We start from the raw sequence: 25,212 nt of genomic DNA on the forward strand, positions 1-25,212 counted from the left end.
CAATTATTTATTCGTAATATCGTATACTCACATCTGTATTGAATCGCATGTTGATAAACGCTTTTTTGTGTAGCTGTAGACATGATACAATAAATCATATTAATCTGGGTCCGCACCCTGAAATCAGCGCCCTCAACGGTTCAACGGTGATCACGATGTCAACTTGGGACAGTACTATTTATGAATAAGAGCGATCGCTATTAAACTAACGTGTACAATGTCTATTATTTTCAGTGAGTTTATGTACACTATAGTGATTGTCTGGAAAATGATACTCCTGTTACAACTAATGCAATTTTATCATAGTGAGAGATACAAAAAAAAAAAAAAAATTGCCCAAGAATTTTAACTTGTCTATACACTACCTACATATAATATTATTCACGGATACAATGTCTTTTTATAAGTAATTGACTAATTTTTAGTATCTTTTTGACTTGATGAAAAAAATATTCCAGTTGCAGATGTCCTAGTCTAGAATGTGTTCGAATGTGTTCGAATGTTACTTGTACATCATCTGAATGCCGTTTTCCTTTAACTTTTTAACTATTTCATCATCAAAGAGTTCACTCTGCGCAACTGTGAAGTGCGTTTTCCAATCGCCGATGGCACCTTTTCGAATGAATGGCGATACTTTGTCATCCACCGTGCTAACGTTGTACTTTTCACGGTCGTTCTTCTTCATATTATCGAAGGATATAGAATCAGCAAGCGACTGTATTTCGTCATCGCTCATCGGTCGCCCGATGAATGTCGACACTTTCTTCAAGACACTGTTAGTATCTCTCTTCATTTCCTCGAAGGAGACGTGAAGCACGTTGTCGTTGATATCAAGTTTACGCCAATCGATAATATGATTGGCGTAGTTTCCATAGAAAACTTTTCCCTCGGCAAACTTAATCACGTATTGTTCAAAAGTTAGGGAAAAATTGATAGGAGCGAAGGATTTATTCATGTTGTACCAGGAGACGCAAGCGTCCTTTGGGTTTCGAGCAATGTACACGACTTTACACTTTTTCTCAGCACGCTGTGCTGGGAAATACTGGAGGGGTAGGTGACTTTTTATCAATCTCGGTGATGAAGCCTCAAGGCATTTCTCGTAGCCCTCGAGTGCAGGTTGTCCAGGTAGCTCTAACACTGGTACACGACCTTTCTCAGTGATCTTACACGTGCCCCAGTCACTGCCCATCTTGGAAACGGCTATCTGTAACCAGTTGGTTCCTGATTTCGGATATCCCACCACAAACACGTCATCATCATGGACTTGGAAATCCTGTAATTCCTTCACTCTCTTCTCTGTCATTCCCGGTGGGAGCGGGAAACCGTTATCTAGGAACACGTTACATCCATAATCCTCATTGTATGGGGATAGTGTAGGCAGACCATCGTTATTCTGTGCCTTTTCCATGGTGATGTAACGGAATGTGGGGGTGATGCTAAGGAAACGACAATGGGAAACGAGAGAGGACTCTAGAGTAAACGACCGTGTAGTTTATCTTTGAAAGAGCATGAATCAACGAGTGTGCTGTTAATATTGCTATTTTTGGAAAGCTGTTCATTTTATTGTCCAATGAATTACAATAGCAAACATTATTCATGTCATAAAGAGAAATATTATGTTTGTATTATCTTGTATCTTCTAAATTACAATCTGGAACAGAAAAAGTACACAAATGTTTTTTTCTAAGCAAACTGGCCATGTGTACTCATATACCATTTCAGTGTATGTATATTTAATTTGTTACTACATGTATTGTGTATATTTAATTTGTTATGTATCGTGTATATTCTGATAGCATTGATAACGATGTCACGCTAAGCATGATGACTAAACGACGTACATTTCTTTGATAAAGGCCCACCCTTTCACTCACTCACTCACTCACTCACTCACTCACTCACTCACTCTCTCACTGACTGACTGACTCACTGACTGACTGACTCACTCACTCACTCACTCACTCACTCACTCACTCACTCACTCACTCACTCACTCACTCTCTGACTCGCTCACTCACTCACTCACTCACTCGCTCGCTCGCTCACTCACTCACTCACTCACTCACTCACTCACTCACTCACTCACTCACTCACTCACTCACTCACTCACTCACTCACTCACTCACTCACTCACTCACTCACTCACTCATCACCGATCGCTCGCTCGCTTGCCGTTCGATCACAAGTCCGCAGAATTTACGGTGAGGGACGCCAACGAAAAAAAAGTGTTGGTAGGAAGAAGGAGCCTTGAAAAATGATGGTCTAAAGTGTCGGGGGAGTAGGGGATATGAAATATTTAGTTTATGGTTTGAACCAAATTAAGAAACCTCAGGAGTCGTCGTTTGATAAGTATGTAATATACTATGCAAAACTTCTGCAATAAGATCTTAAAGCTTGCGTGTTTACAAGCGCGGTTGACCGCCATGAGAGTGTTTGTGTACCCCCCCCTCTCTCTAGATCTCTCTCTCGCTCACTCTCTCTCTCTCTCTCTCTCTCTCTCTCTCTCTCTCTCTCTCTCTCTCTCTCTCTCTCTCTCTCTCTCTCTCTCTCTCTCTCTCTCCTCATTCCCTTACACAACCTCAGTACAGAACACTTGGGTCATAAAAACACTATACTGTTATTGACTGCATACTGACCAATTTATTAGTGTCTTTAAGAAACTTCATTCCACAACATACTTTATATGATAATATAATAAACTTGTCAACATTTATTTAAGCTGTCAACAATACTGGCGACTTGACTAACATCCTACTTTATATCTACGTCGTTTTGTTCTCGAGAAATGATATATGCTCTTTATAACCTGCAGGTACGCATCACGGTTCCAGGTTACAATGGTACAAATAACTGCAGTAGTTACAAATAAAATGTATGGTACTATCAATCTGATTTAGACACGGATTCCGATCCATAAATGTTCGATGGTTTCGTCAAAAACACAGATTCCGATCCATAAATGTTCGATGGTTTCGTCAAAAAAAAACATAAACAAAAGACGGAATCGAATATATTTATTTTGAACTGAGAAAATACCATGTGGTTTGAAGGTAGGAAGCCTAGTGTTGGAAATCATACGGTAGCAGTACCCAAATCATCAAATTCGTCACGATATTTCATCTTCGGACTGGTGTTTCGTACAAAGTTTAGTCTATTTTCTGAAAGAATCGTCTGCAGACCAAGTCTCCAACCTTGAAAGTGTACACCAACTCTCCGTTGAGCAGCTGTCTACTGGATAAGTAGTTGTCGTTTGGATCCACGGGACGAGTTACGAACACGTCACCTTCCATTCTACCAATCACCTTCCTGCTGTCACCATTTGGTCGAATCACCTGATCGGTTTCTTCTCCTAGAATATACTTGTTAATGTAAACCTTTCCTGGAGCTACTGTTGTTCTGAAAACCCACTCAGCACCTTCAGTGAAAGCTTCGATAACTGGTGTCAGAGATGCTGCACGTTTGCGATCGACTTCCGAGGAAATTCCTATTGCCCCCAAAAATTGTTCGAAGTTCTCTGATCGTACCATTTTCCACCTTCCAGCAAATATAAATTCTGCCATCTTCAAGTTACCCGGATGCTGAACCAATACAATTATTTAAGCGAGGGAATGCGCCTAAAAGATGTCCTTGAGGTTTTCTGCAGAATTCGAAGTTTTTGTCAGACAGACTCAGAACTTGCATGCAGTACGAATTGTTTGTACGATGTGAACGCTCTGATTCGGACTAGCCAACGTGACAACCAATGGCTTTGTAAAAACTGTTTGAAGACATATCTACAAAGTCCACAAAACTTATGAAACGGTCAAATATATTTGTAAATAATTTGTAACGTATTGCTTGTTCTGTGACACCTATATAAACCTGTCATACGGTCAACACGTGATGAGCAGTGTATAATATTTCGTAGTCTGGATGTCAACGTGGTGTAACTCGTAACGATATACCGTATAGTGGAACTTGACTAAATATTTCGTAATATCCTTGATAGCAATACAACACAATGCGATACGATACGATACAACGTTGTGGGTTGTTTGTTTTTTTTTGTTTTTTTTTAAAGTTTCTTTTAAGAGAAATTCTGAATAATAAAGTGATCTGTCCAAACTTTCGCAATGCAATGTGCATTTCACCGTCTATTTCAGTTTGTAAACAAGAATTTGTATCGTTGGGGTTTTATTTTTTGCGTTTAAATCTTGAAACGAAAAAAAGAAGAAAAACAAACAAACCTCGAAAGCAGACGTGGCTTATTGCAAGAACTAGATACCCCCCCCCCCCCCCTTCCAGGAACTTTAGCCTGAAATCCATGCGGGTGGGTTTTTTGAATTCGTTACATGTATATCCCCAACATTGAGAAATCAAAATTCAAAATCCCTGAGCTTTGACTTTGGTTGTATATCACTATTTATACAGCGTATTGATACATTCAGTGTTGTCGATATTGATATTGAATTTTAGCAATTTAGGGGAGAGATCAACAGTTCAATATCCACATTTGGCTTCAGACCCCCACTAGCACTCCCTTCTAACTAAATTGGCTAGGATTAAAAAAAATTTCAGACAACACAATCAATTTCAAATGTGTTATTAATGCAAAGCGAGTACGGAATGAAGAAAAACTAGCGTTAACGTTTTTATTGACACCTAAATGTGCTATATCTTGATTTGACATTTTCTATGAAGATTTGTATTTAGGGGTTTACAAAACAGATTCCATTAAAAGTAAAATTGATTCTATAGGATGAGAACTAAAACGGTTCAACCCCACCCTCCCCCTCCTAACTAAAAGAATGTACTGTTTTAGCATTGAAATATTATATTGATCTCGCCCCTAATCAACCATCCCACCAGCCAATAATTGCAATTTGTTTTTATTATCCGCGATAGAGGGCGATATACACAGCTATTTTTTTGACCTCGACTTGACCCCAGGATATACCATCATACATCATGGCAAGGTAATTTGGAAGTATCGACCGTACGTCCATAGGTTTTAACGATGGCTGGTATCCTGATGGGCAATGCCAGACATCAAAGAAGACCATTAACCACCACAGAAAAACAGGGTTGTCAAACAATCCTTCGACAACTATCAACTGATGAGTTGTTACCGTTGACACGAACGGTCACTAACGGGCTCGTTGGAGTTGAGAACAGACCCGGTGAGTTGTGCCTAATCGTTTAGCAAACTAGCTGCAATAATTGTAGGGTTTGTTGTGATTTTGAGGGTATTTTCTTCTGTTTTATGCTTTTATCCGTTCCGATGTTTAAATAGGGAAGTAGGGAGATGGGGTGACAAAGCTTGAAACAAGACGATTGTCAACTTGAATTGATCAGAAATGGCAGGAACAGTTAATGTTATAATAAAGGCGTATAATAAATGAGAAGGTTTCATTCAATGAACTATAGACCCAGTCTGTAGTCTAATAGATGACAGGAAGTAATGAGGACTCAGGTTAAATCATTACGCGGCTCCGCCTTGTTGTTTATCTTTCCACCGGTGTCTATTGTATACTTCTTCACTGGCTATATTTCCACGGACTGTGGAACTGTAGACCCAGTCTATTTATAGATGACTAGAAAAACAAACTGACAGGATGTCATGATGAATTGAAAATCGCAACCAAAACAAGTTTCACATTTATGTAAAAATGGCGTCAACAGGTTCTCGAATTCGTGAACACGGCCTCTCAAGTTGTATCCCCTGCCTGAGCCTCCCCCTTGATGAATTGAAACTCACAAGTGGTAGGCTGGTAGCCACTATTTGAACATCAGACCTTTATTTTATATCAAAGCAAAGTTTTTTTATGTTATATGCAGGGCTCGAAATTAACTTTTTTTCTTTGGTAGTCCTAGTGGGCTAGTTTCAGAAATTGGTAGCCCAAGTATTGTGACCTATAGTCCCGTATTCCTGAACTGAAAACAGATTTCCTCTACTGGAAATATTTGTATTATCAAAATACTTTCATGTCGATAAATCTTCCATCCTCGTTGTATAATCAGTGGTAGCCTGAGTGGGCTACCAGCTGCAAACTATGGGAATCCCTATGACCAGAATTGGTAGTCTGTTGGCATGGGACTACTGTTGATTTCTAGCCCTGATATGTTTGATGTTGATGTTTGTAATTCATTGCATGTCCATGTTTTGTTTGTTTCAACTTGAATTGAAATACTGAAATTTATTCTGTGCACAATGCGGCCAATGCCATGTGTAGAAACTTCTTCTTTTCCTTTTCAGAGGCAGTCAAAGCTATTATTGATTACAGTGAAAGTGCTGTTCAATTATTATGCAGAAAAAAAGTGAAGAGGGACTACTTATTTCAGTACTTACGAAGTCAAAATATTGTTGTGTCGCCCTCTATTGACAAACCAGCACTCATTAGAAGAATTCTAGAACATTGGGGAAGTCGGTATACAAATAACGAAGTAGTGGAGGTAAGAAATAAAGGCGACCAAACTTACTGTTTGAATATTATTCCAATATTTTCTGAGTTTCCCTAGTATCCCCGGGAAAGGAGGTACTTGACTGGGTAGAGTAGGTACAGGTGAACCAACCCTGTCAGGTTCAAATTACAAGCACATACGAATGTATTCTCAAATTTCAGTCAGAAACTAGGGAACACTTGTCTACATTCAGCCAGAATGTATGAGTCAAAAATCCTGAAAAAATTTAGAAAATTTGAAAACTACATTGTCCAAAATATGGGTCAAAAGCTGCAAGTGCATTCAAAGGGGGGGGGGGGGGGGGTCAAACCTTTATATAATGCTTAAAAAATCAAGTGCCAAGTCCAGTTACTATATTACACTAGAGAAATCTGTAACACCCAAGTTGTAAAAGTGATTTCACAACACATATCCAATTGTTGTAATAATTACAACAATTGGAACTCTTAACCTGATTCCCATACTTTTGGGTTTTTTGTGTACAAATAAATACCACCCTGGTAAAAAGAGGATTTTAATTCCCGCTTGCTTCTTTCTAGAAAGCTTACCAGTAGAAAGCCTTGTTGTAAACAATCTCACATTGTTTAGTGCACTTCACATGTATGTCAGTGCTTAGTGTGATACTATATATTGATTACCAGAACTGACTTTTTTGTAGAATGGTCAGTCCTTTCTTATCAGAAACATGAAGGAATATTTCATGGGCTCACTAATGATAACCTGTTGTTCAGTTTAGATGTAAATGATAAGAGAAGAAATAGTAGTACGTGTATTTGATTCACTGGATATTTTCAAGGTGCTTTACAAAGATATATATTGATATTGATATGTCTTTTGGAAATGAGGTATATATATCAGTTGTGGTATACATGGAAGTATGGTTGTATTATATTGCAGTACATCCGTATAGTGTGCAAGATGGTAGGTGATTCTTATTATTATTAATATTATTGATTTTGTGTATTTACAGGAGGCAGAGCCTGTAAGAAGAACCAGAAATGAAGTAACAACTGAGAGGGTATCTCCTGTAAATGTCATGCAACAAATGGGTGTGCAGTTTGCAACCTGGTTCTACAAAATGTTGAATTCTAATAATCCAGCTATCCAACAGACACAACAAAATGAATGGGGACCACAGCATTTCTGGCCAGATGCTAAACTGAAATTGCTGATTGAACACGGAGAAAAACGTATGGAGACATTTGAAGGGGCTGCTCTTGTTTGCCAAAGACTTTTAGAGCTTGTGCGACATGAACAACTTGTCTTTGATCCCAATATCAGCAACAATGGAACAAAAGCCAATGAAAATCGGCATGGGTTGATTCTGGTGACAGTTTGTGGAATATTGCACCAACATGGGAACTGTTTAGGGGTTTTTGAACAGACATTTGGGCTAGTCCGTGATCCATATGAACAGGCTCCTACAGGGAACAACTATAAAATAAAACTTACAAATTTATTAATGAAAGCCCAGAGTAGAAATGCTGGCAATATGCCTATTTTGGATGACAGCCCACAGACATTAGCTATTGAGTAAACCAGTAAGTTTATCTAATATAGGGACTCTCAGTAAACACTGGACTCTTTGATACTGATAGTAATGGGATGCAATTGTGTAAGTCACTGTTCATTTGTAGGAGATAGGCAATTGCACTGTAAGACATATTACACTGATTTGGCATTAGTAACCTATAGAGAAAAGATGTTGCTGTAGAGACAGTGTAAAGAGTTGTAAACCTGTACACCTTCTGATTTACAACTTTCTGGTAAAATTTCTTTGTATATCTTTACGGTCTAGTCATTGGTTGCACTTCTATAATCTCCCATACTGCCATGGGTGGGGAGCTGCATTTGATCAAATCTTTTATTTTTATAAAATGCGCAATATTTGATGGGATCAGAATCACTTACCTGTACATAGTACCAGCCATTTTGGATTAGTAGGATTTTACTTTGAATGTGACGGTAGAGCTCAGAGGCATGTACAGCTGACAGAACATACCCCGATAATACTCAACACTGAACCACAAAAGTACATCTGATAGAACATAGTACTTGACACTTGAACCACATAATACATCTGATAGAACATAGTACTTGACACTTGAACCACACTGTAATATAACTTCTTTGATGTGAAAGATAAATTTTGATCCTTTAAAGTTTGGGGTTAAAAACTTCAGCTGATGATTTTAAACAATATCATTTCTGTATGATGGCGATAATAGTGTTGTAATGTCAAGGGAAAATGACTCCACAAAGAGAAAATATCATGCATCATTCTTTTTTTTAATAAAGAAAACTGTCATTTTGGGTTAATTTTAAAAGTACTTGCAAGAATAGGCAGCTAAAATAGAAAGTGTCAATATAGATGCTTTGAGGGTGAGAGAAATACGCCAAAATTGCGTGCAATATAGATGCTTTGAGGGTGAGAGAAATACGCCAAAATTGCGTGCAATATTGGAAAAATATAGTTTATTAGTACATTGTATTAGAATATTTGCACAGACTTAAAAAAAAAAGATTCACTTGTTTGTTTTAATGGAATGTTAAATGACAAAGAAATCAGTGATAAGACTACACAACAGTGGCAATAGGGAACTTGCAATCCAGACTGAGCATGCTCAGATGCAAAGGACTATGGGATTATCTGTGGTTATTGTAGTACCTAATCTGGGGCTATCGATAAAAAAAACCTCCAACAGTGGTCAGGGTAGCTATGAATTGATCATTCGTGGTTGCAAACAATGTAACAGTAATGTTTACAATACCAATTTATTAGTCTTTATTATCACATTTCCCATGATGCAACATTCAACATGGCAGGTTTGCAAGTTCCCTATTGAGGTTTTGGTTTATTAAGACAGACACAACTAAAACTAAAACTAACTGGATGATGGTTTAGTACGCCTTTCCAGAATTTACCACATGGTGGCGCTCTACTTCCTGTCTGTGTGTACCTTGGGGGTATACATGGTATAGTTTACCATAGACAATAGATAGGGACCTCTCTATTGTCTATGAGTTTACTTAATTAATCATACAGCACTGCTGCTTTCCTCGATGTCTGAACAATACGAAAAAACATCCCTGATTTACACTTCTATAGAATACCAAGGGACAAAGCGAAGTGATGATATCCCGATTTGAGCGAGGTTGCTGTTTGCAGTCTGGAATGGCCTATTATACTAACAATAGGGTGGCACGTCTTATGACATCAGTGATCTTGCTGTATGCATTTTTGGGGACTTCCAGTCTTGACACTATCTTGATTACAGGATAATTATATGCACACAATACAGAGACACTGGCACTGTGACCCACTTGTGTAATCTACCACACTGAACAGCAATAGTTTCAGTTTGTGTCTACCTCATTAAGGTGAAACCTTGCTTGCCACTGTAGTAACTGGTAGTGTGTATTTCATTTTTGTCTCATTTTACAGACAGACCTTTGACTTATATCAAACTTGTGCTACAAGATCTGGAATGTCAAAGGTCACACAATACATCAATCATGGTGTTATCAGATACTTGATGACTAACAGAAGTTGATTTTCCACACAGACCAAGTAGCTGGATACACAAGATATTATTTTTGAATTGTAAAAATTCTTTAAGAATTCACTGCCAACAGTGCAATGAATTGCCATGGTTACCCTAATGGTGGTAATGAAAGCTAAATATTGTCCTCTATCAACTCCATTTCCCAGTCAGCATTTTACACATAAAATGATTTTAACTTACAGGAATAACACTGCTATTTCCAGTACATGTTATGCCTATGGCCTGCATAAAGAGCGCCACCAATGGGTGATTAGAGAAATTCATTAGAAAGTATCAGTAGGACTTTGCACCACAGAAAAAAAATGAAGATTTTATAAAAATTTCAAACATTGTGGTCTAACTTTTACAAGTGATGGTTCTTATCATGACTTCATGGACCAATATTTTTGTAAACATAATGATTTTTCTCTTATTTTCTTGAAATGTAACAATTGGATGACTTTGACATGTACATTACAGGATCAGGATAACAATTTTGACTGCTAGCTTTGAGATTTGACATCATGTACAATTAATTATGGCATATAAAAGTATTAGATCACAGTCTAGTGTCTATGGTATACACACACACACACACACACACACACACACACACACACACACACACACACACACACACATATATAAATGTATCAGTGTTAGCCTGAGTTAGCTACCAGCTGGTAGCCCCATGACAAGAATTGGTAGTCTCTGGCCATGAGACTACTGTTAATTTCAAGCCCTGATATGATGGCAGTGTAGTATTCAACAGAAAAGATCAATCATCTTTTCCTTCTTGTACTTCGTTTTTCATTTGGTGTATTTGTAATCTGTTTTTGTCCTCTGCCAGCAGTTCTTTTCCCTGTAATGAAGAAATACATCAAATCACTACTCTGGCCATACACAGCCATTTTATATAGTCTTAGAAATGAGTATTTCAGCAATGATGGAGTGATAGAGGCAGGTCGATAATAACACTGATTAATCGTGACCTGAGACAGTGTGGAAGCAGCAGTATTCCCACTAAGGTTTTAACATTGCATGTAGAGAATGTGAGTGTATGACCCAATGACCCAGTTAGTGAATCAGTGAATGAATGGTTAATTAGAGTGTTCTAGAAAATGTGGGGTATAGTTACACTGAGTTCATGTATCTGAACCTAGCACTCTAATTATGGAGTACTGAGTAATGTTTAGCCTGTTCATGTTGACAGGCTTTGTCAAACTGCCTGTTTGCTGGCTTTACTAGTAAACGCCGTAGTGGCAATGATGTAATCACAGAGACGATGTAATTGGTATGGCTTTGTTCCTGTTCATGGAGTTGCCCCTTGTCTTCTGATGAACCATGAAGAGAGACAAGGGACAAACCAATTACATCATCTCTATGATATCACATCATCACCACTACACCACTGGTAAAGCCAGAAATACACAGCTTAACAAAGTGTGTCGACCTGAACAGGCAAAATGTTACTAGCCATTGGCACGATCTCTCAAGATATATCAATAAAATGATTGAAACTAATACAGATTTAAAACTTGCCTTGTGTCTTTCTGACTGGTGTTGGTTTTGTAGAGTCTGAGACTTTCTTTGTAGCTTTCTTTTGAGCAGACTTTTTGGTGTCTGCGGCCATCTTTGTTTTAGATCTTCTTGTTTTACCAGGCGTTTGATTTTTTGATACTGTGTCTATTTTCTTCAGACTACCTCTTGTAATTCTGGGTTGTGTTGGCTTGAGAGGAGGTTTACCTTTCTTGTTTGTTTTCATTTTCTTTCCAGTTGTTGCAGCACTTGTCTTACTTTTCTTAGTTTCTGGAATGTTACTCTCCTCAGTGGTTTCCTAGTTCAAAGAAGGATGTTACCACAATGATTGGAGGAAAGTTTTGATTTCTGTGCACACTGACAATGCCTTCAGACTTTAATTGATGGCTGCATGTTACATTTTACCCTCTTTGATAGCATAATACACATACCAAATGACGTCTACTTTGGTACCTCTGATTAGACAGAAAGATATAGCAGAAATATGGGATATTCTTTGGTGTGAGCATTGGGAAATTGTACTAAGTATAATAGTGAAAAAGACAGACAATGGTGACTTGTGTTGTGGTTGAATAACTAAATCCTCAATACTGACTAAACTAGAATTTTATGTAAATGAGCTACCATACTGTAAAACTGACAGACTTACCTCTTTTGTATCTACTGTCTTACTTTCACTCTTTCTCTTCTTTGATGTCTTCATACCCCTTGTTTTGGCTCCTGTACACAAATACAACAATAGACCACATGAATGGAGATGATCTGAGACCATATACTGTAAATTAAAGCCAAGTTACAAATGTTTAATGTCTGTAAAGTTTAGAGTCAGAGCATACATGTAGGTCATCGGTAGCAATGTATCGATTATAGGTCATTGCCATGACAACATGTAAATTACAACAGCAAGAAATAATAAGTATATGTGATAAATGTATAACGGGCTAATGATCAACATATGGACACTAAATTTTAGAGTGCAGAGTAAAAATTATCAAGATGAATAAATATGTCACTGCAGTATGTCTGATAAGAATAAGCTGGCCAACAGAAATCTGACAGAATTTTGTCCTCCAATATTATCTGGTCAACTTTTCCAAGTATATCTTTCAATTTGATACAACAATGCATTCTGATCAACATAATCATTATCACAACATGTGCATATGTGTCATTCTGCCCTCGCTGAGAGGGGTTGACATGTGTGAGGGTGCCCCGTCATGGTGTACCTTACACACGACACTATTGTGTATTGTATGAGTTGAGGAAGACTAAAGGGCTGTTGTGCCATTCTGATCTGAGCCAGGGGTAATAATTGTAAAGTACTTTGAGCACGGCATGGGAAAGCGCTATATAAGAACCCAACATTATTATTATTATTATTATTACAATATACCAGTGATTACTTGCTTTATGGACTGTGTGCATGCATACTATTGGTATTTGCATTGCAGTACAATCCCAACAATGTTTTAACATACCTGTATGCAAATGAACTGAGGGGCAAGTGTTCCATGATGTACATGAAATCATGCGACAGCACTTACAATTTCACAAATTTGTTGTCAGGGATTAATCCTCTTTCTCTTAAGTGGTACTGGCTTGTACAGAAGTAAGTAGAAGTTGGGAGAGAGAGGACTCAAATATAATGATAACAGAAGCCAATGATACAAGAATGTGAGAGGGGATACATGTAGGTAAGGTATTTGCAATTGTGCTTGCACTGAGGTGTACGCTGCAACACTTACAGCTGCATCAACCATTGCAAATACCCCCAAGTACTAGTATGCCACATTGACATCACAGGGTTCTGATATATCATACACACTAGTATTACTCACATGGCCATTGCATACTTGTGATCAGAATCTTACAAATGACACACTTTTTAGAAAATATATATAAAGGTTGTCGTACCTTTTGGGACCATTGGTCCAGCTGCCCCTTGAAACCAGATTGTTCTACCATTGCTGTCAACTACATTATTCATTCCAGGCTGGTAGTAACATTGTAACCACTTCTCAAAGACATCATAATCTAGGGCTCTACCATCAGGGTTGAAACCTACAGAACCTATAAATTAAACAATTCATTCATTCATTCATTCATTCATTCATGTCATGTGTATCTCTCAGACCATGTGTATTATTACATATGTACAAGTGGATATATCTGTTTAGGAGTATATATGTGTGTGTGTGTGTGTGTGTGTGTGTGTGTGTGTGTGTGTGTGTGTGTGTGTATGTATGTATGTATGTATGTATGTATGTATGTATGTATGTATGTATGTATGTGTGTGTGTGTATGTATGTATGTATGTATGTATGTATGTATGTATGTATGTATGTATGTATGTATGTATGTATGTATGTATGTGTGTGTGCGTGTGTGTGTGTATACTAGTAATATTGAATACCTATATGCAAATGAGTGTGAGCATTCCATTCCACTTCATGTTACCAATCACTTCTAAATTTGTTTTACAAATATTGAACATTTTAAAAGGACGCAACACTGCAAAAATAAAAAAATAAAATTTTGACCACCAGGCAGCTTTGTGTATGGTCCATATAAGTTTGATTTTCTACTGAAAGCCCAGTTTACCTTTAAGGTTAATGACCTCCAATGGTACTACATGACAAAGATGCAGTACATCCATGTTACTTTTCACTTTGGTGTCTGGTGGAGTCTCTGGAAGACCTTCAAGAACAGTCCTTGCTTTGGTAAAGGGTGGAATACCTGCCCTGGAACCAAAAAAGATTTGAATTTTACATTTGCGGCAATTTTAGATGGATTTATAATATTTTGTATTATTATGAGCAGGTTTACCTTCTACTATCATTAATCAACAGATCTAGTTATTTAATCTAATTAAAAGTCTGAGAGAGAACCTGATCTGATTTACACTTTTTGTACCTTGATGTCATTTATATTCCTTCCTTCCTTCATTCATTATATTCCTTCTCTGTTTGTTTGAATACAACAATTTGTACAATGTCACACTAGCAGTCTCCTACCTGTATAGTATTTCTGCCCTCAGATAGTTACCGATCCCATTGAAATATTTCTGATCCAACAGTACTTCACATATAGGTCTGTTAAATACAACTTTGGATACATTTTTCACAACATTTGACCTGTTAAGAAAGTAGATCTGATTATAAGTGACAAGTTGTAACTATGGTAATACTTAACATTTGTATTAAAGGTATATTATCTGCAACGGGGACTATTTTTTTACTATTTTTATTCTTTTTTTCAATATGATTTTACTTTTACACATGGCATAGCATGTAGAATGACCTCGTGTTCAAAGCCAAACAACCTTCCATAAATATATAAAATGATTATTAAAGAATATTAACTACGTTGCTTTTAAAATTGTAAACATTCAAATGCCGCGCAAGAATACATCGACCTTTAAACGACCTATGACGTCAGTGCGATATCAAAGTAGACTGCGCATGCTCTATTTCTCCACGAGTTATGTTGTTGTCAGAGCTAGAGGAGAGTTGAAATTTGTTGATGACTAGTCCGACTGGACGTGACATGGCTTTGCGATGCCACGGCGCGGCTAAAGCTAACTGGAAAGAAACGTGCTCGGATTCGGGAAAACGAGGGGAAAATTAATATTCGAGGGGAGAAACATCGTTGGAAGGAAACAGTCGAGATCGCAAGGACGGTAGCAAAATCCCGTGATCGGCAGGTAAGTTTTCACAGAGTTAGAATGATCACAACTGTACGTATGTTGTTGTTTTGACTGAAAATTTGCTGTAGCGTTAGTTTCGATTTTTGAGTGTTTTCATCATTTTTTCATACAAGAACTAAGAAATATTGAAAAGTATCTTTAAGCCATTCAAAACAGTCAAAATAGCGATGTATCACGAAATGTTGAAACGGGTAACCGTACCTACAGACTAAGTAAGACCATGGCGGTCAGTTGTGAATAAGATGCCTCATTTGACATGTCGCGTTGCTAAAATTTGTAGCGTGCTCTCGCTGTCTCTTTCAAAATGTTAGTATGCACAGAGTTACTTTATCATTTTGACAGCATTGAGGTAGTTTGAGACATCTTTTGGGTCATGAAGGGGTCCCGTAATTATATTCAAGTTTGGAAATGTCAGATTTTGGGGGGCAGGCACATAGGCATTTGTTTCCCAAGTTATGTCTCAATATTTCTATCAGAATACAATAAAATGTCGGGAGTATCGTAATATTGACGTTTTTAGCCATCTATATATGAAAGGGGTAAATCACACTTGTTTCTGTGATCGCGCAGGTTCACTCGCTGCGAAAGAAGACACAAGGTATGAAAGGCAGCCACCATTACCGTACATAAATGATAAACATGAACTTTCAACCGGCCGTTGTAGTGGGCAAACATTTCGAACATTTTACCTTCCGTCCCTTCCTAGTTCCCAAATTTAATAATCTTCCGATAAATCGTGTCGTTGATACAATCGGACCATGACTTCCAAAGATATAGACTGGTTTCTGACGCCATGTAGGGGAATTGGAGCAGAGAATTTTTTTCTTTCGCGGTGAGTGGACCTACGCGATCACAGAAACAAGTGTAATTTTACCCCTTTCATATATAGTTGGCTAAATATGTCAATATCAATGATACATGTATTATCGACATTTTATTGTATTCTGATAGAAATATTCTGAGACATAACTCGGGAAACAAATGCCTGTGGGCAGGCAATGACATAATAACTGAACTTTGTATGCAGATCGGCTCCACACGCTGGGTTTGTTTGTGCTGGTGTAGTTTTGCAGAGGTCTGAACGATAGAAAGCTTCTTTTTTTTTAAATCAAGGCGGAAAATAAAAACCCAGTGTTACAATTATTGCAATTAATTTTGAGTGAAAACCCCGGAAATATAAAAAAGCTTTGGAAAAGTAATAGAAATAAGAAGTTGAACACAAAATAAAACAAATGCACTCTATTTCCATTTCAAATTGATTCATAATTATCAAGTTTGCCTATACTATAGCTCATGGATCTATTCTTTCTACATATGGTTGAAAAATTATCTACAGAATATTTTCTTCAATCAATCAATCAATCAGTTCTATATTACACATATTTGACAACTGGTCTAAACATCCAATACATACATGATGTAACATGACATTAAATTCACTTTTGTATGCTCAGAATTTTCATCTGAATCTATTCGGGTAAGAGCCTCCTTTTAATAAATTACAGTGTACAGTCTAATGTATAAGGGTGCTCGACATAAGACAGTACTAAAAACTGGTGAGGGGCTACATGGTACTTGCAGCCCCTCACTTGTTTTCAGTACTGGTAAGGACAATACACAACAAACTCATTATTGCTCTATAAAATATGACACTATCAAGCCAACGGTGAAGTCAATTATACTTTGTGTTTAGACATCACAGGACAGCATGTGATGGATGCAAGTGGATTTCCCTAATTTTTGTATTGTGTTTTAAAATAACATGTTATGTACATTTGTATACTAAGAATGTCCACCATTTGTTTGTTTCAAAATAGGAGCTGTTGGTACATGTCTTCCATCAACTGTAACTCAGCAAGAAATTGTTTCAAGTAAAGTAAGGGAAATTGAATGTATCTGAGATTTCAATGGAATCCAAATTCAGGTAATGCATCTGGAAAATTAGTATCTGTATGATTTCTACTGTCCTTGGATGTGAAAAGGGGGAAAATATAAATTGATATTTAAAAAAAAAAAATTCACTGCATTCACAGTAATGATGACTAGTAGTTGTGTATCGACACGTCATGTGTGTGTGTGTGCGTGTCTGTGTGTAATTATGGTGTACAATGTCACATGTAATCGTATGTAATGAGGTATATTACTGTTTCTACCACACCAGATATTAATATCCATATATAATGTGTTATCAATTCTTGTGTACATTTTAGTGTCTGAGAGGTGAGAGTACTACATCAACAACTGTCTTGGGAGTTGAAGGAATCACAACTGGTGATGATGGAGGTGAAAGAGCTGGAGAGGGTGGTGGCGGTGGTGATCAAAAAGAATGACAGTAGGTAATATTATAAATACATTTTGCTTTAAAGTTTAATGGTTTTCTTTTCACATATGTAACTAATAATTTCTTTACCGTACTCCACTTTCAAACATAAAAGTAAATCCTTACAACTTCTAAATACAGACTGGGATAAAATTGTTCATTGAATTATTTGTACATATGTTCAATACCTTTCTTAGTATTGACCTCAGACACAAACTGGTGTTAAAGATGTCCAATTTTCCATAGTAAGTATTGAATTGTGTGGTAAAGGACATTACCATTGATGCAATATTTCATTGAATTTTATTGATCTTGCTTTCACTTTGACCAGGAAAAGTGGAAAGGGAGACATATTGGTAGCCCTAATTGCCACGACAGGGAAAGTCATGCGAATAAGAAGGGTGAACTGAAATAGCATGTAAGTAAAATAACACAAATCTACATACAAATTCTTGTTTACTGTCATGTTTTTGAACATGTACAAGTTATAGAAATAGTTCATAATTGTACAACATAAAGTATATATGTTTGCATGCATGCATGTTGTCATATTTGTGTGTATATATTCATGTCTGGTGTCCAAGTCAATGTATGTTATACGTATAATATGTGAGTATGTCTGCATATATATGTTTAGTGTATGTTCATATGTATGCCGTATGCTATGTGTATATATAAGTGTATGTATGTATGTATGTATGTACGCATGTATGCATGCAGAGACATACAGAAAGACATACAGATACATGATTCCATTTACATCCATATTTATGTATACATGTATGCCCATGTGTCTGTAGCATACCAGCATGTATACATAACTGTACATACACATACAGTTTGTACACATGTATGCATAATGTTTACACATACATACTCAATGATATGTACGTACGTACGTACGTATGTACGTAGTACATACATACATACATACATACATACATACATGACAAACACATGTACATGTTGTTATGTATGTATCATGTGTAGGCACTATGTATATATCGTATGTATGGATGTATGTGTGGTATCACTGTTTGTATGGGCATATATGGTGTAAAGTCAATATGTATAATATAATACAAGTTTGTACACGTGTGTACAAACATACTATATACTATACAGACATGCATACCATAGATATTATGTATGTATGTATGCATGCATGCATGCAGAGACATACAGAAAGACATAGATACATGATTCCATTTACATCCATATTTATTTATACATGTATGCCCATGTGTCTGTAGCATACCAGCATGTATACATAACTGTACATACACATACAGTGTGTACACATGTATGCATAATGTTTACACATACATACTCAATGATATGTACGTACGTACATACATACATACATACATACATACATACTTATACACATACATACATGACAAACACATGTACACATTATTATGTATGTATGTATGATGTGTAGGCACTATGTACATATCATATGTATGGATGTATGTGTGGCATCACTGTTTGTATGGGCATATATGGTGTAAAGTCAATATGTATAATAAAATACAAGTTTTTACACATACGTACAAACATACTATATACTATATACTATACAGACGTGCATACATACATTAAGTGTTTTTGCTCAGGGCGGTAAGTAGGTAAAATCAAACAGGGTTCCCATCTCATTTCACCTTTGTTCAAAACAAAATTACCATAGACTCTACAGGGAAACAAAGCCATTTATACCACTTTCTTTTACCAAGGTTCCCCAATATTAGCATAAACACTGCATGATAAAGACAAAGATGTTCATAATTTGATCATTCCATACACACGCATATTTATATATACATGTATTCCTATGCGAGTCTGTGAATTTACCATACAAAAGTTACATGCACATTATACATACACACATGTACATCTTTTGTATGTCTCTATACATGCATGCCTGTGGTGTGTGTGTGAATGTATGGTGTATGTTGACTGGACAATCAAAATGTATACAGTGTACACACACATGTACACAACCATACACGTAATATATAGATGTTATACCCATTACTTTTGCACCCCTATGTATAATATTTGCACATACATGGCTCGATATATGGATAGATGGTTGCATGGATAGATATATGTGTATACATGGCTAGCTGTGTATGTATATATGTATGTATGTACAAATGTATGTATGGATGGATATATATATGTATAGATATATGATGGGTTGATTTGGGGTGCTATATTGTCTTAGTGATAAGTAATCAGATATCACAACAACAGTAATAATTTCTTTCTTTTTATTGTAACTGTAGCTGTTTGGCAAGACTAGAACAGAAGACGTCTGTATGACTATGACATCTGAAAGATCAGTTTTATCAGGAAAAAAAGCTGGTGGACAGACAAGGAATGTAAAGGGAGATGGAACTGGTAGTAAAAGACCCAAAGTGACTATCAACATCCCCATCACCTAAAGCTTCTATCGTACAAAAGAAAATTCTAGAAGATTGAATATGACCACTAATGAATGGTCTTTCCTTGTATAAAGTGAAATAAGGAAAGACTTGTGCAAAGATAAAATTTGTTACACAACAAAACCACATACAAGACCAGCACTCAAATGTTGTTTATCATGACACTCTTATCAGTTTGTTTATATATCTTAGAAAAGTAGTACATAGTAAACTGTTTGCTTGTCCATCACAAACTCAAATTTGTAAATCAAAGTTGTCTCATTGAAGAAGGCGCAAAGTCAACTGTATTCAATCAATCTTTGTATCATCGATCAATAACAATCTCGGCAAGCCTTCTCAGGTATCCTTTCAGGGTATTGACCAAATGGATCAGGGCTGTTATCCCCAAATGCATACACCCAGCAATTTGGGATGACTCGTCTGTCCCAGATTTTGGACAACTAAGCTGCCAAATGGTAAATTGGCTATATGAAGCAATGTCTTTGTGTGGTACCATCAGTATGTCTCATCTGTGAACTCTTGTCAAGGCAAGCACAATGACATCTGGTGAAAGAACAGAAAAATTAGATTTGTACATTGCCAGTGTTTCATGATTTCATCATAGTCATAAACTCAATGCCCAGTGATGGTTATTCTCAACCTATGTGAGAATGTTTATTTTTATGAAAGGTCAAAGATGATGTGTGCTGAGCTGATGTGATTTTAGAATAATACATGATTCTAGATACTGATCCTCTGTATAATTGCATTCCTGTTACCCACAACAAAGTAGCTTTTATGGTAGTAACAAGTAATACTAGCTCTCCTATTTATGTTTTGAAGACTCAGTGACATAAATATACCATGTTTCACCATCCATTGATTTGGCATTGTAAAGCTTGGGTTTAAAGCCCACCAAGTAAATCGATATAGATTGAAAGGCTCACAGCATCAGCATATTGCCAGACTAGTCTCATAGATTATTATGAATATGTTAACAAATTACAGATGTTTGAAGGCCCACTTCGGTTCACTTATGGTTCCACTGACTATTGCAGAAGTGTAACAGGTTGTGTCTGTAGTACTAGTTGGTTTCTATATTTGGACCAAGATTTTAATGTTTTTTGTTTACCCTTGCTAACATGCTTGTAATAAAGCCAGTTTGAGTGGGATGTTATGCATGCATCAGCAAGTGATCTAACACACAATGGTAATTGCTGTATTACATTGCCTATTAATACACTGGGGAAAAAACATTTCATGACTAATATTTACAATTGTGGACAGCATTCAACAAGATAATGAAACATGATGACATACCAAGTATGGGACTTTGTATTCATGCAGGGTAATAACATCCAGGTTATGTTGCAACAAGTATGACGTCATGGTTGAACATTAGACCTGGCTCGGTCGCTGGCTATCAACCTTTCTCGCCATCTTATCCAGAGACTGTAATTTCTCCACTGAGATTATTTATTTGAGTCTGAAAGAGTAAAAACATGATCATATATATCAACACTATTTTCATGCTAGTATTTAGTGATGCCATAATTTGATTAAAACAAGAGGAATTTATTTATTCCTATAATTGGCATGTAGTGTGACTTGTCCTTTCTGTTCTTACTGTAAACCTCAGCTTGAGAGCTACTTTCAAATATTCTACTCACTCTCTATCTTTATTTGTCAGTCCCTATCTGCAATGCCTATACCACATTCTGTACAATCGAACTAAATCTACCAAGTACTTCTACTTTAACTTTAATACTACTCCTACATGTATGTGCTATATGTACCTTGGTAGTGACAGCTGGAATGTACAATAAATCATGAATATGACAGATGTACAGATAAAGTCAATAGCAGTGTAGAATAGGTAAGTTACCCTGCATGGCAAAGAAACTGACTTGAGTTACCACTGGACAGTATTTTCCCCATGACACATATGACATTCAATAATACTTGTATTGTTATACAACTTCAGATTCCACTTTGACACATGTTAAATACAGTGAAATCAGAATCAGACAGTGTCCCACCCCTTTCTTAGTATCATCCTTGTAAAAGTAACATGAAAGTGGAGATTGTTATTTTATAATGGAAACTAAAGGTTATATCAAAAGTCTGTGTGTCTTGGAGAGGCTTAGCATTATACTACAAACATACATATGCAATGTATTTCCACTTTATAAAAATATTTTAGCATATTTTGCAGAAAGGTTTTCAGCAGAATAATCGGTGTAACAATGGAATCACTTTCATTGGTAAATTCTCAACAACTATTAGGGTAATGAAGGTACACATTTGAAATCAATAAATTTAGTAATGGCCTTTACAGGGAGAGATCTGGCACTGGACTATAACATATACATATACTTGGAGTTAATTAGCCGACAGGGCTTTCCATCAGTCTTGATTTGGGCGAGAAACAGCATCACCATGAATGTTAGTGTCCTCCTCCCATGGTGAGCATTCTTTTAAAAATGATGACATGCTAGAGGCCATGCTGTTGAGGCTAAAATTTCAAACCATACACATTACTGAAAGCCATAGTATATTATCAATATTGTCTTCAATTCCCATGAAGAGATTTAGGGCATAAACAAACACATTCTCGGGAGTTGCCCAACTCATGATAATTCAAAATAGGTTTTAGAACTTATTATGGTGAAGCCACAAGAAATGTTGGAAATGCACTTGGTAAATGACTCTTGGGGTTAAACTTTAGCTCCCTCCCCATCAGCCGATCTCAATTTTCAAAAAAAAAGCACATTCACCAATTTTATCATGTCCCCATTTTCTAATACGCCCCCCCCAAAAAAAAACAACAAAAAAACAACAACAACAAACAAAAAACAATCTGCTGATACCCCTCAGGAGCAATTGATGCTGGACAGTAAAGATCTGAAGATATGACTAAATGATTGATATAAATAATGAATGACATATTGAATAATTAGTAATCCAACTGCAAAAAATTATATGTATAGTAAATAAGTCTTTACTAGACTGTACACATATTTTTTGAATTCATAACATGTATAATATGAAAATTTGACGGAATATGTATTTCTTCTGAAATAATCATGAAAGAAATCTGCAGTGCACATGTTCCAGGCCATTTTGTTTTCTTTTTGGTGTTTTCATTCGAAATATTGTTCACTGAAATTTAGTTCGCGTCCGGGGGATAATACACCAATGGTATTCAGTACTTCTACATTGGTACATCTCGACATGCAGTACGCGTTGTTGTGTTCGAGGCATCTACATGTAATATTGTATGCAGTTCATGGACTGCAAATGTGTTTTCACATGGATTAATAAGTATTTAGTTCAGCCCTTATTTCTATCGATCTGTTAGTAATATCTTCACTCTCCGGCGTCAAGTGTTCATAGTTCTACGAGTAATTGTATCTCACTGTTTGGTCCGACTATACCTCAGACCACTAAAAAGACACGGTGTGTATCAAACTTCATTGATCGCCTAGCTGCAATAATTGTAACACGAAAAGGCACACAAACAGATGAAACATCCCTCAAGTCACACCAAACGCTGCAATTATTGCAGCTACGGAACGCCTTGTCACTCACTAACTGCAATCGTCGTGACACCGGCGTTTAGACTCTTACAAAACGCAAAATTAATGTGGTTTATACTTACATCGTATTCCAGAGCATCGCCGTCGCTTACCCATGCCATTGTAATACATATTTCAGCACTAAATCAGTCCCAAAACCACTTGGCTTGGCTATCCCACGCGTTCCGCCCGTGTGACCCTTAGCGCTGTGCATGTCATTGTTGACATCTCGTGCTGGCACGCTCGCTCAATATATCGCGTAATGATGACATCACTATCACATGACTTGCCTCTATCGATGTCAACAAGTATGGCGGGCGGTTTGAAAAGAAGTAAACCGGCCGAATGTTTTACAGCTCCCGTATGTCACTTTGGAGTAATATTGACGACCAGTAGACAGGTAAATTTTCTAATTAGATGGATTGGACCATTTACAGTTTAGTTTTAACGTATTTTTCAATGAAAGAAATTACCCAAAAAAATAGTCCCCGTTGCAGATAATATACCTTTAATATGCAATCAAAATTAGAACGGTTTTCGTTCCAACTACGATAGTGGAAAAGTATATCTAGGAATTTTACAATTACAAAAGAGCCTTCCATATTTTCATATTCAATTGCTATTAATTCACATTAAAATCAAATGAACACTAGATTCAGAACAGCAATGTCAACTTCCTACTTCACTGTTACAAATTGTGACATGATTTCATTCATACCTAAATGCTTGGTAATCAAACATTGGATCAGGCCCTCTCTTATCTGACCAATCAGCATTCACTTCCCATCTGCCAAAACGTCTCACGTCTACAAAACTTAACACCATTGGTGATTTGTCATTGGTGAAGAACTTCAGGTGTGCATGCTTGTGTACTTCATCTGCGTCAGTGAAAGCAAATTTACCGGACATGCCGAATCGAAAAAGGATTCTCGTAGATTTCGATAGTGCTGCCTTGATTCCCTTCTCGTCATTTTTCACTTTAGTGTCTGCAGCTTTTGTAAGAAATAGCTGCATCTCCTTGCCACGTGATGATGATGTGATTGTATAAGCTTTCTCACTGAATAAGACATCTTCACTCTTTGAGACATCTGACTTGATGACTTTACCCGTGAACACTCGATCGCGACACACAGCATTTACAAATCGACTGGCAATGCGGAGTTCTGGACCCTCTGGCATGACTGCTCAAGAATTACTGAGAGCAAAACCGCTGAATAACTCTAGAGTTGTCGGTCACAACACCAATTGAGATGAGAGATCGCAACAGATGCACCATCAAACTCACCAATGAGCTGTTATGGTTTACATAACGTGAATAAGTGATGGCGCCACCACACAGCTAGTGAGGAATACCATTTGTTTTCATGAAGCACCTCCGCCAATGCATGAGAATGTGACGTGAGTATTCGTATGTTTTATATGCTTATTTATTAAGTAAGTAATTGATTTAGTCATCGGCAAATTAATTGAATAATCAATTTTTGATCTGCTATTATCTATTTTTTTATCATTGCACACTTTTAGAGTACTTGTTCATTTATTTGTGTTTTATTACTAAAGTACATTTTAAAAAGACTTGTTTTAAAATGTGGACTTAAAAGTTGGAGTTTCATGAACAAAATAACAACGAAAGTTTATGAGTTTTGGATATACA

At 36.8% G+C, this 25,212-nt stretch overlaps 4 protein-coding genes and 2 long non-coding RNA genes across 7 annotated transcripts; 2 read left to right on the forward strand and 4 right to left on the reverse strand.

The window, feature by feature from the left end:
- Nucleotides 1-502: 502 nt before the first annotated feature.
- Nucleotides 503-1,408, reverse strand: LOC144443118 (sulfotransferase 2A1-like). The gene has a single exon (XM_078132490.1). It carries the CDS (start codon nt 1,406-1,408, stop codon nt 503-505), a length of 906 nt encoding a protein of 301 aa, XP_077988616.1.
- Nucleotides 1,409-3,146: 1,738 nt separating this feature from the next.
- On the reverse strand, nt 3,147-3,560 carry LOC144443187 (fatty acid-binding protein 10-A, liver basic-like). Its single transcript, XM_078132572.1, has one exon. It carries the CDS (start codon nt 3,558-3,560, stop codon nt 3,147-3,149), a length of 414 nt encoding a protein of 137 aa, XP_077988698.1.
- A 1,384-nt stretch (nt 3,561-4,944) lies between these two features.
- On the forward strand, nt 4,945-10,563 carry LOC144443283 (uncharacterized protein C3orf38 homolog). The gene is made up of 3 exons (XM_078132721.1): nt 4,945-5,159; nt 6,236-6,432; nt 7,412-10,563. The coding sequence occupies exons 1-3, from the start codon at nt 4,997-4,999 to the stop codon at nt 7,976-7,978; spliced, it is 927 nt and encodes a 308-aa protein (XP_077988847.1). The 5' UTR covers nt 4,945-4,996; the 3' UTR covers nt 7,979-10,563.
- A 205-nt stretch (nt 10,564-10,768) lies between these two features.
- On the reverse strand, nt 10,769-24,737 carry LOC144443119 (endonuclease 8-like 1). The gene is made up of 7 exons (XM_078132491.1): nt 24,277-24,737; nt 14,540-14,659; nt 14,127-14,266; nt 13,440-13,595; nt 12,175-12,245; nt 11,529-11,823; nt 10,769-10,848 (listed from the first exon to the last, which is right to left on the reverse strand). Exons 1-7 carry the CDS (start codon nt 24,735-24,737, stop codon nt 10,769-10,771), a joined length of 1,323 nt encoding a protein of 440 aa, XP_077988617.1.
- On the forward strand, nt 14,990-22,153 carry LOC144443470 (uncharacterized). 2 transcript variants are annotated; one of them, XR_013481692.1, is made up of 5 exons: nt 14,990-15,228; nt 17,049-17,155; nt 17,442-17,567; nt 17,883-17,969; nt 19,843-22,153. It is a non-coding gene; the product is annotated as an uncharacterized LOC144443470 (long non-coding RNA). The 2 variants fall into 2 exon arrangements; XR_013481693.1 differs by having other exon boundaries at nt 17,442-17,563.
- Nucleotides 19,825-23,932, reverse strand: LOC144443471 (uncharacterized). The gene is made up of 3 exons (XR_013481694.1): nt 23,642-23,932; nt 21,301-21,466; nt 19,825-20,544 (listed from the first exon to the last, which is right to left on the reverse strand). It is a non-coding gene; the product is annotated as an uncharacterized LOC144443471 (long non-coding RNA).
- Nucleotides 24,738-25,212: the final 475 nt, after the last annotated feature.

The sequence above is a fragment of the Glandiceps talaboti genome, chromosome 12 (assembly GCF_964340395.1).
Source record: "Glandiceps talaboti chromosome 12, keGlaTala1.1, whole genome shotgun sequence".
NCBI lineage: Eukaryota > Metazoa > Hemichordata > Enteropneusta > Spengelidae > Glandiceps > Glandiceps talaboti.

Excerpts from the sequence above, each read along its gene's own strand:
- LOC144443119 (XM_078132491.1), bottom strand. The coding sequence starts at position 24,737 with ATGCCAGAGGGTCCAGAACTCCGCATTGCCAGTCGATTTGTAAATGCT. Across the intron at positions 12,246-13,439 it reads TGGACCAATGGTCCCAAAAG|GAGCCAAAACAAGGGGTATG; the intron begins GTACGACAACCT and ends ATTTGTGTACAG. Across the intron at positions 10,849-11,528 it reads ACCAGTCAGAAAGACACAAG|GGAAAAGAACTGCTGGCAGA; the intron begins GCAAGTTTTAAA and ends TCTTCATTACAG.
- LOC144443118 (XM_078132490.1), bottom strand. The coding sequence starts at position 1,408 with ATGGAAAAGGCACAGAATAACGATGGTCTGCCTACACTATCCCCATAC.
- LOC144443187 (XM_078132572.1), bottom strand. The coding sequence starts at position 3,560 with ATGGCAGAATTTATATTTGCTGGAAGGTGGAAAATGGTACGATCAGAG.
- LOC144443283 (XM_078132721.1), top strand. The coding sequence starts at position 4,997 with ATGGCTGGTATCCTGATGGGCAATGCCAGACATCAAAGAAGACCATTA. Across the intron at positions 5,160-6,235 it reads TGGAGTTGAGAACAGACCCG|AGGCAGTCAAAGCTATTATT; the intron begins GTGAGTTGTGCC and ends TTTCCTTTTCAG. Across the intron at positions 6,433-7,411 it reads CAAATAACGAAGTAGTGGAG|GAGGCAGAGCCTGTAAGAAG; the intron begins GTAAGAAATAAA and ends GTGTATTTACAG.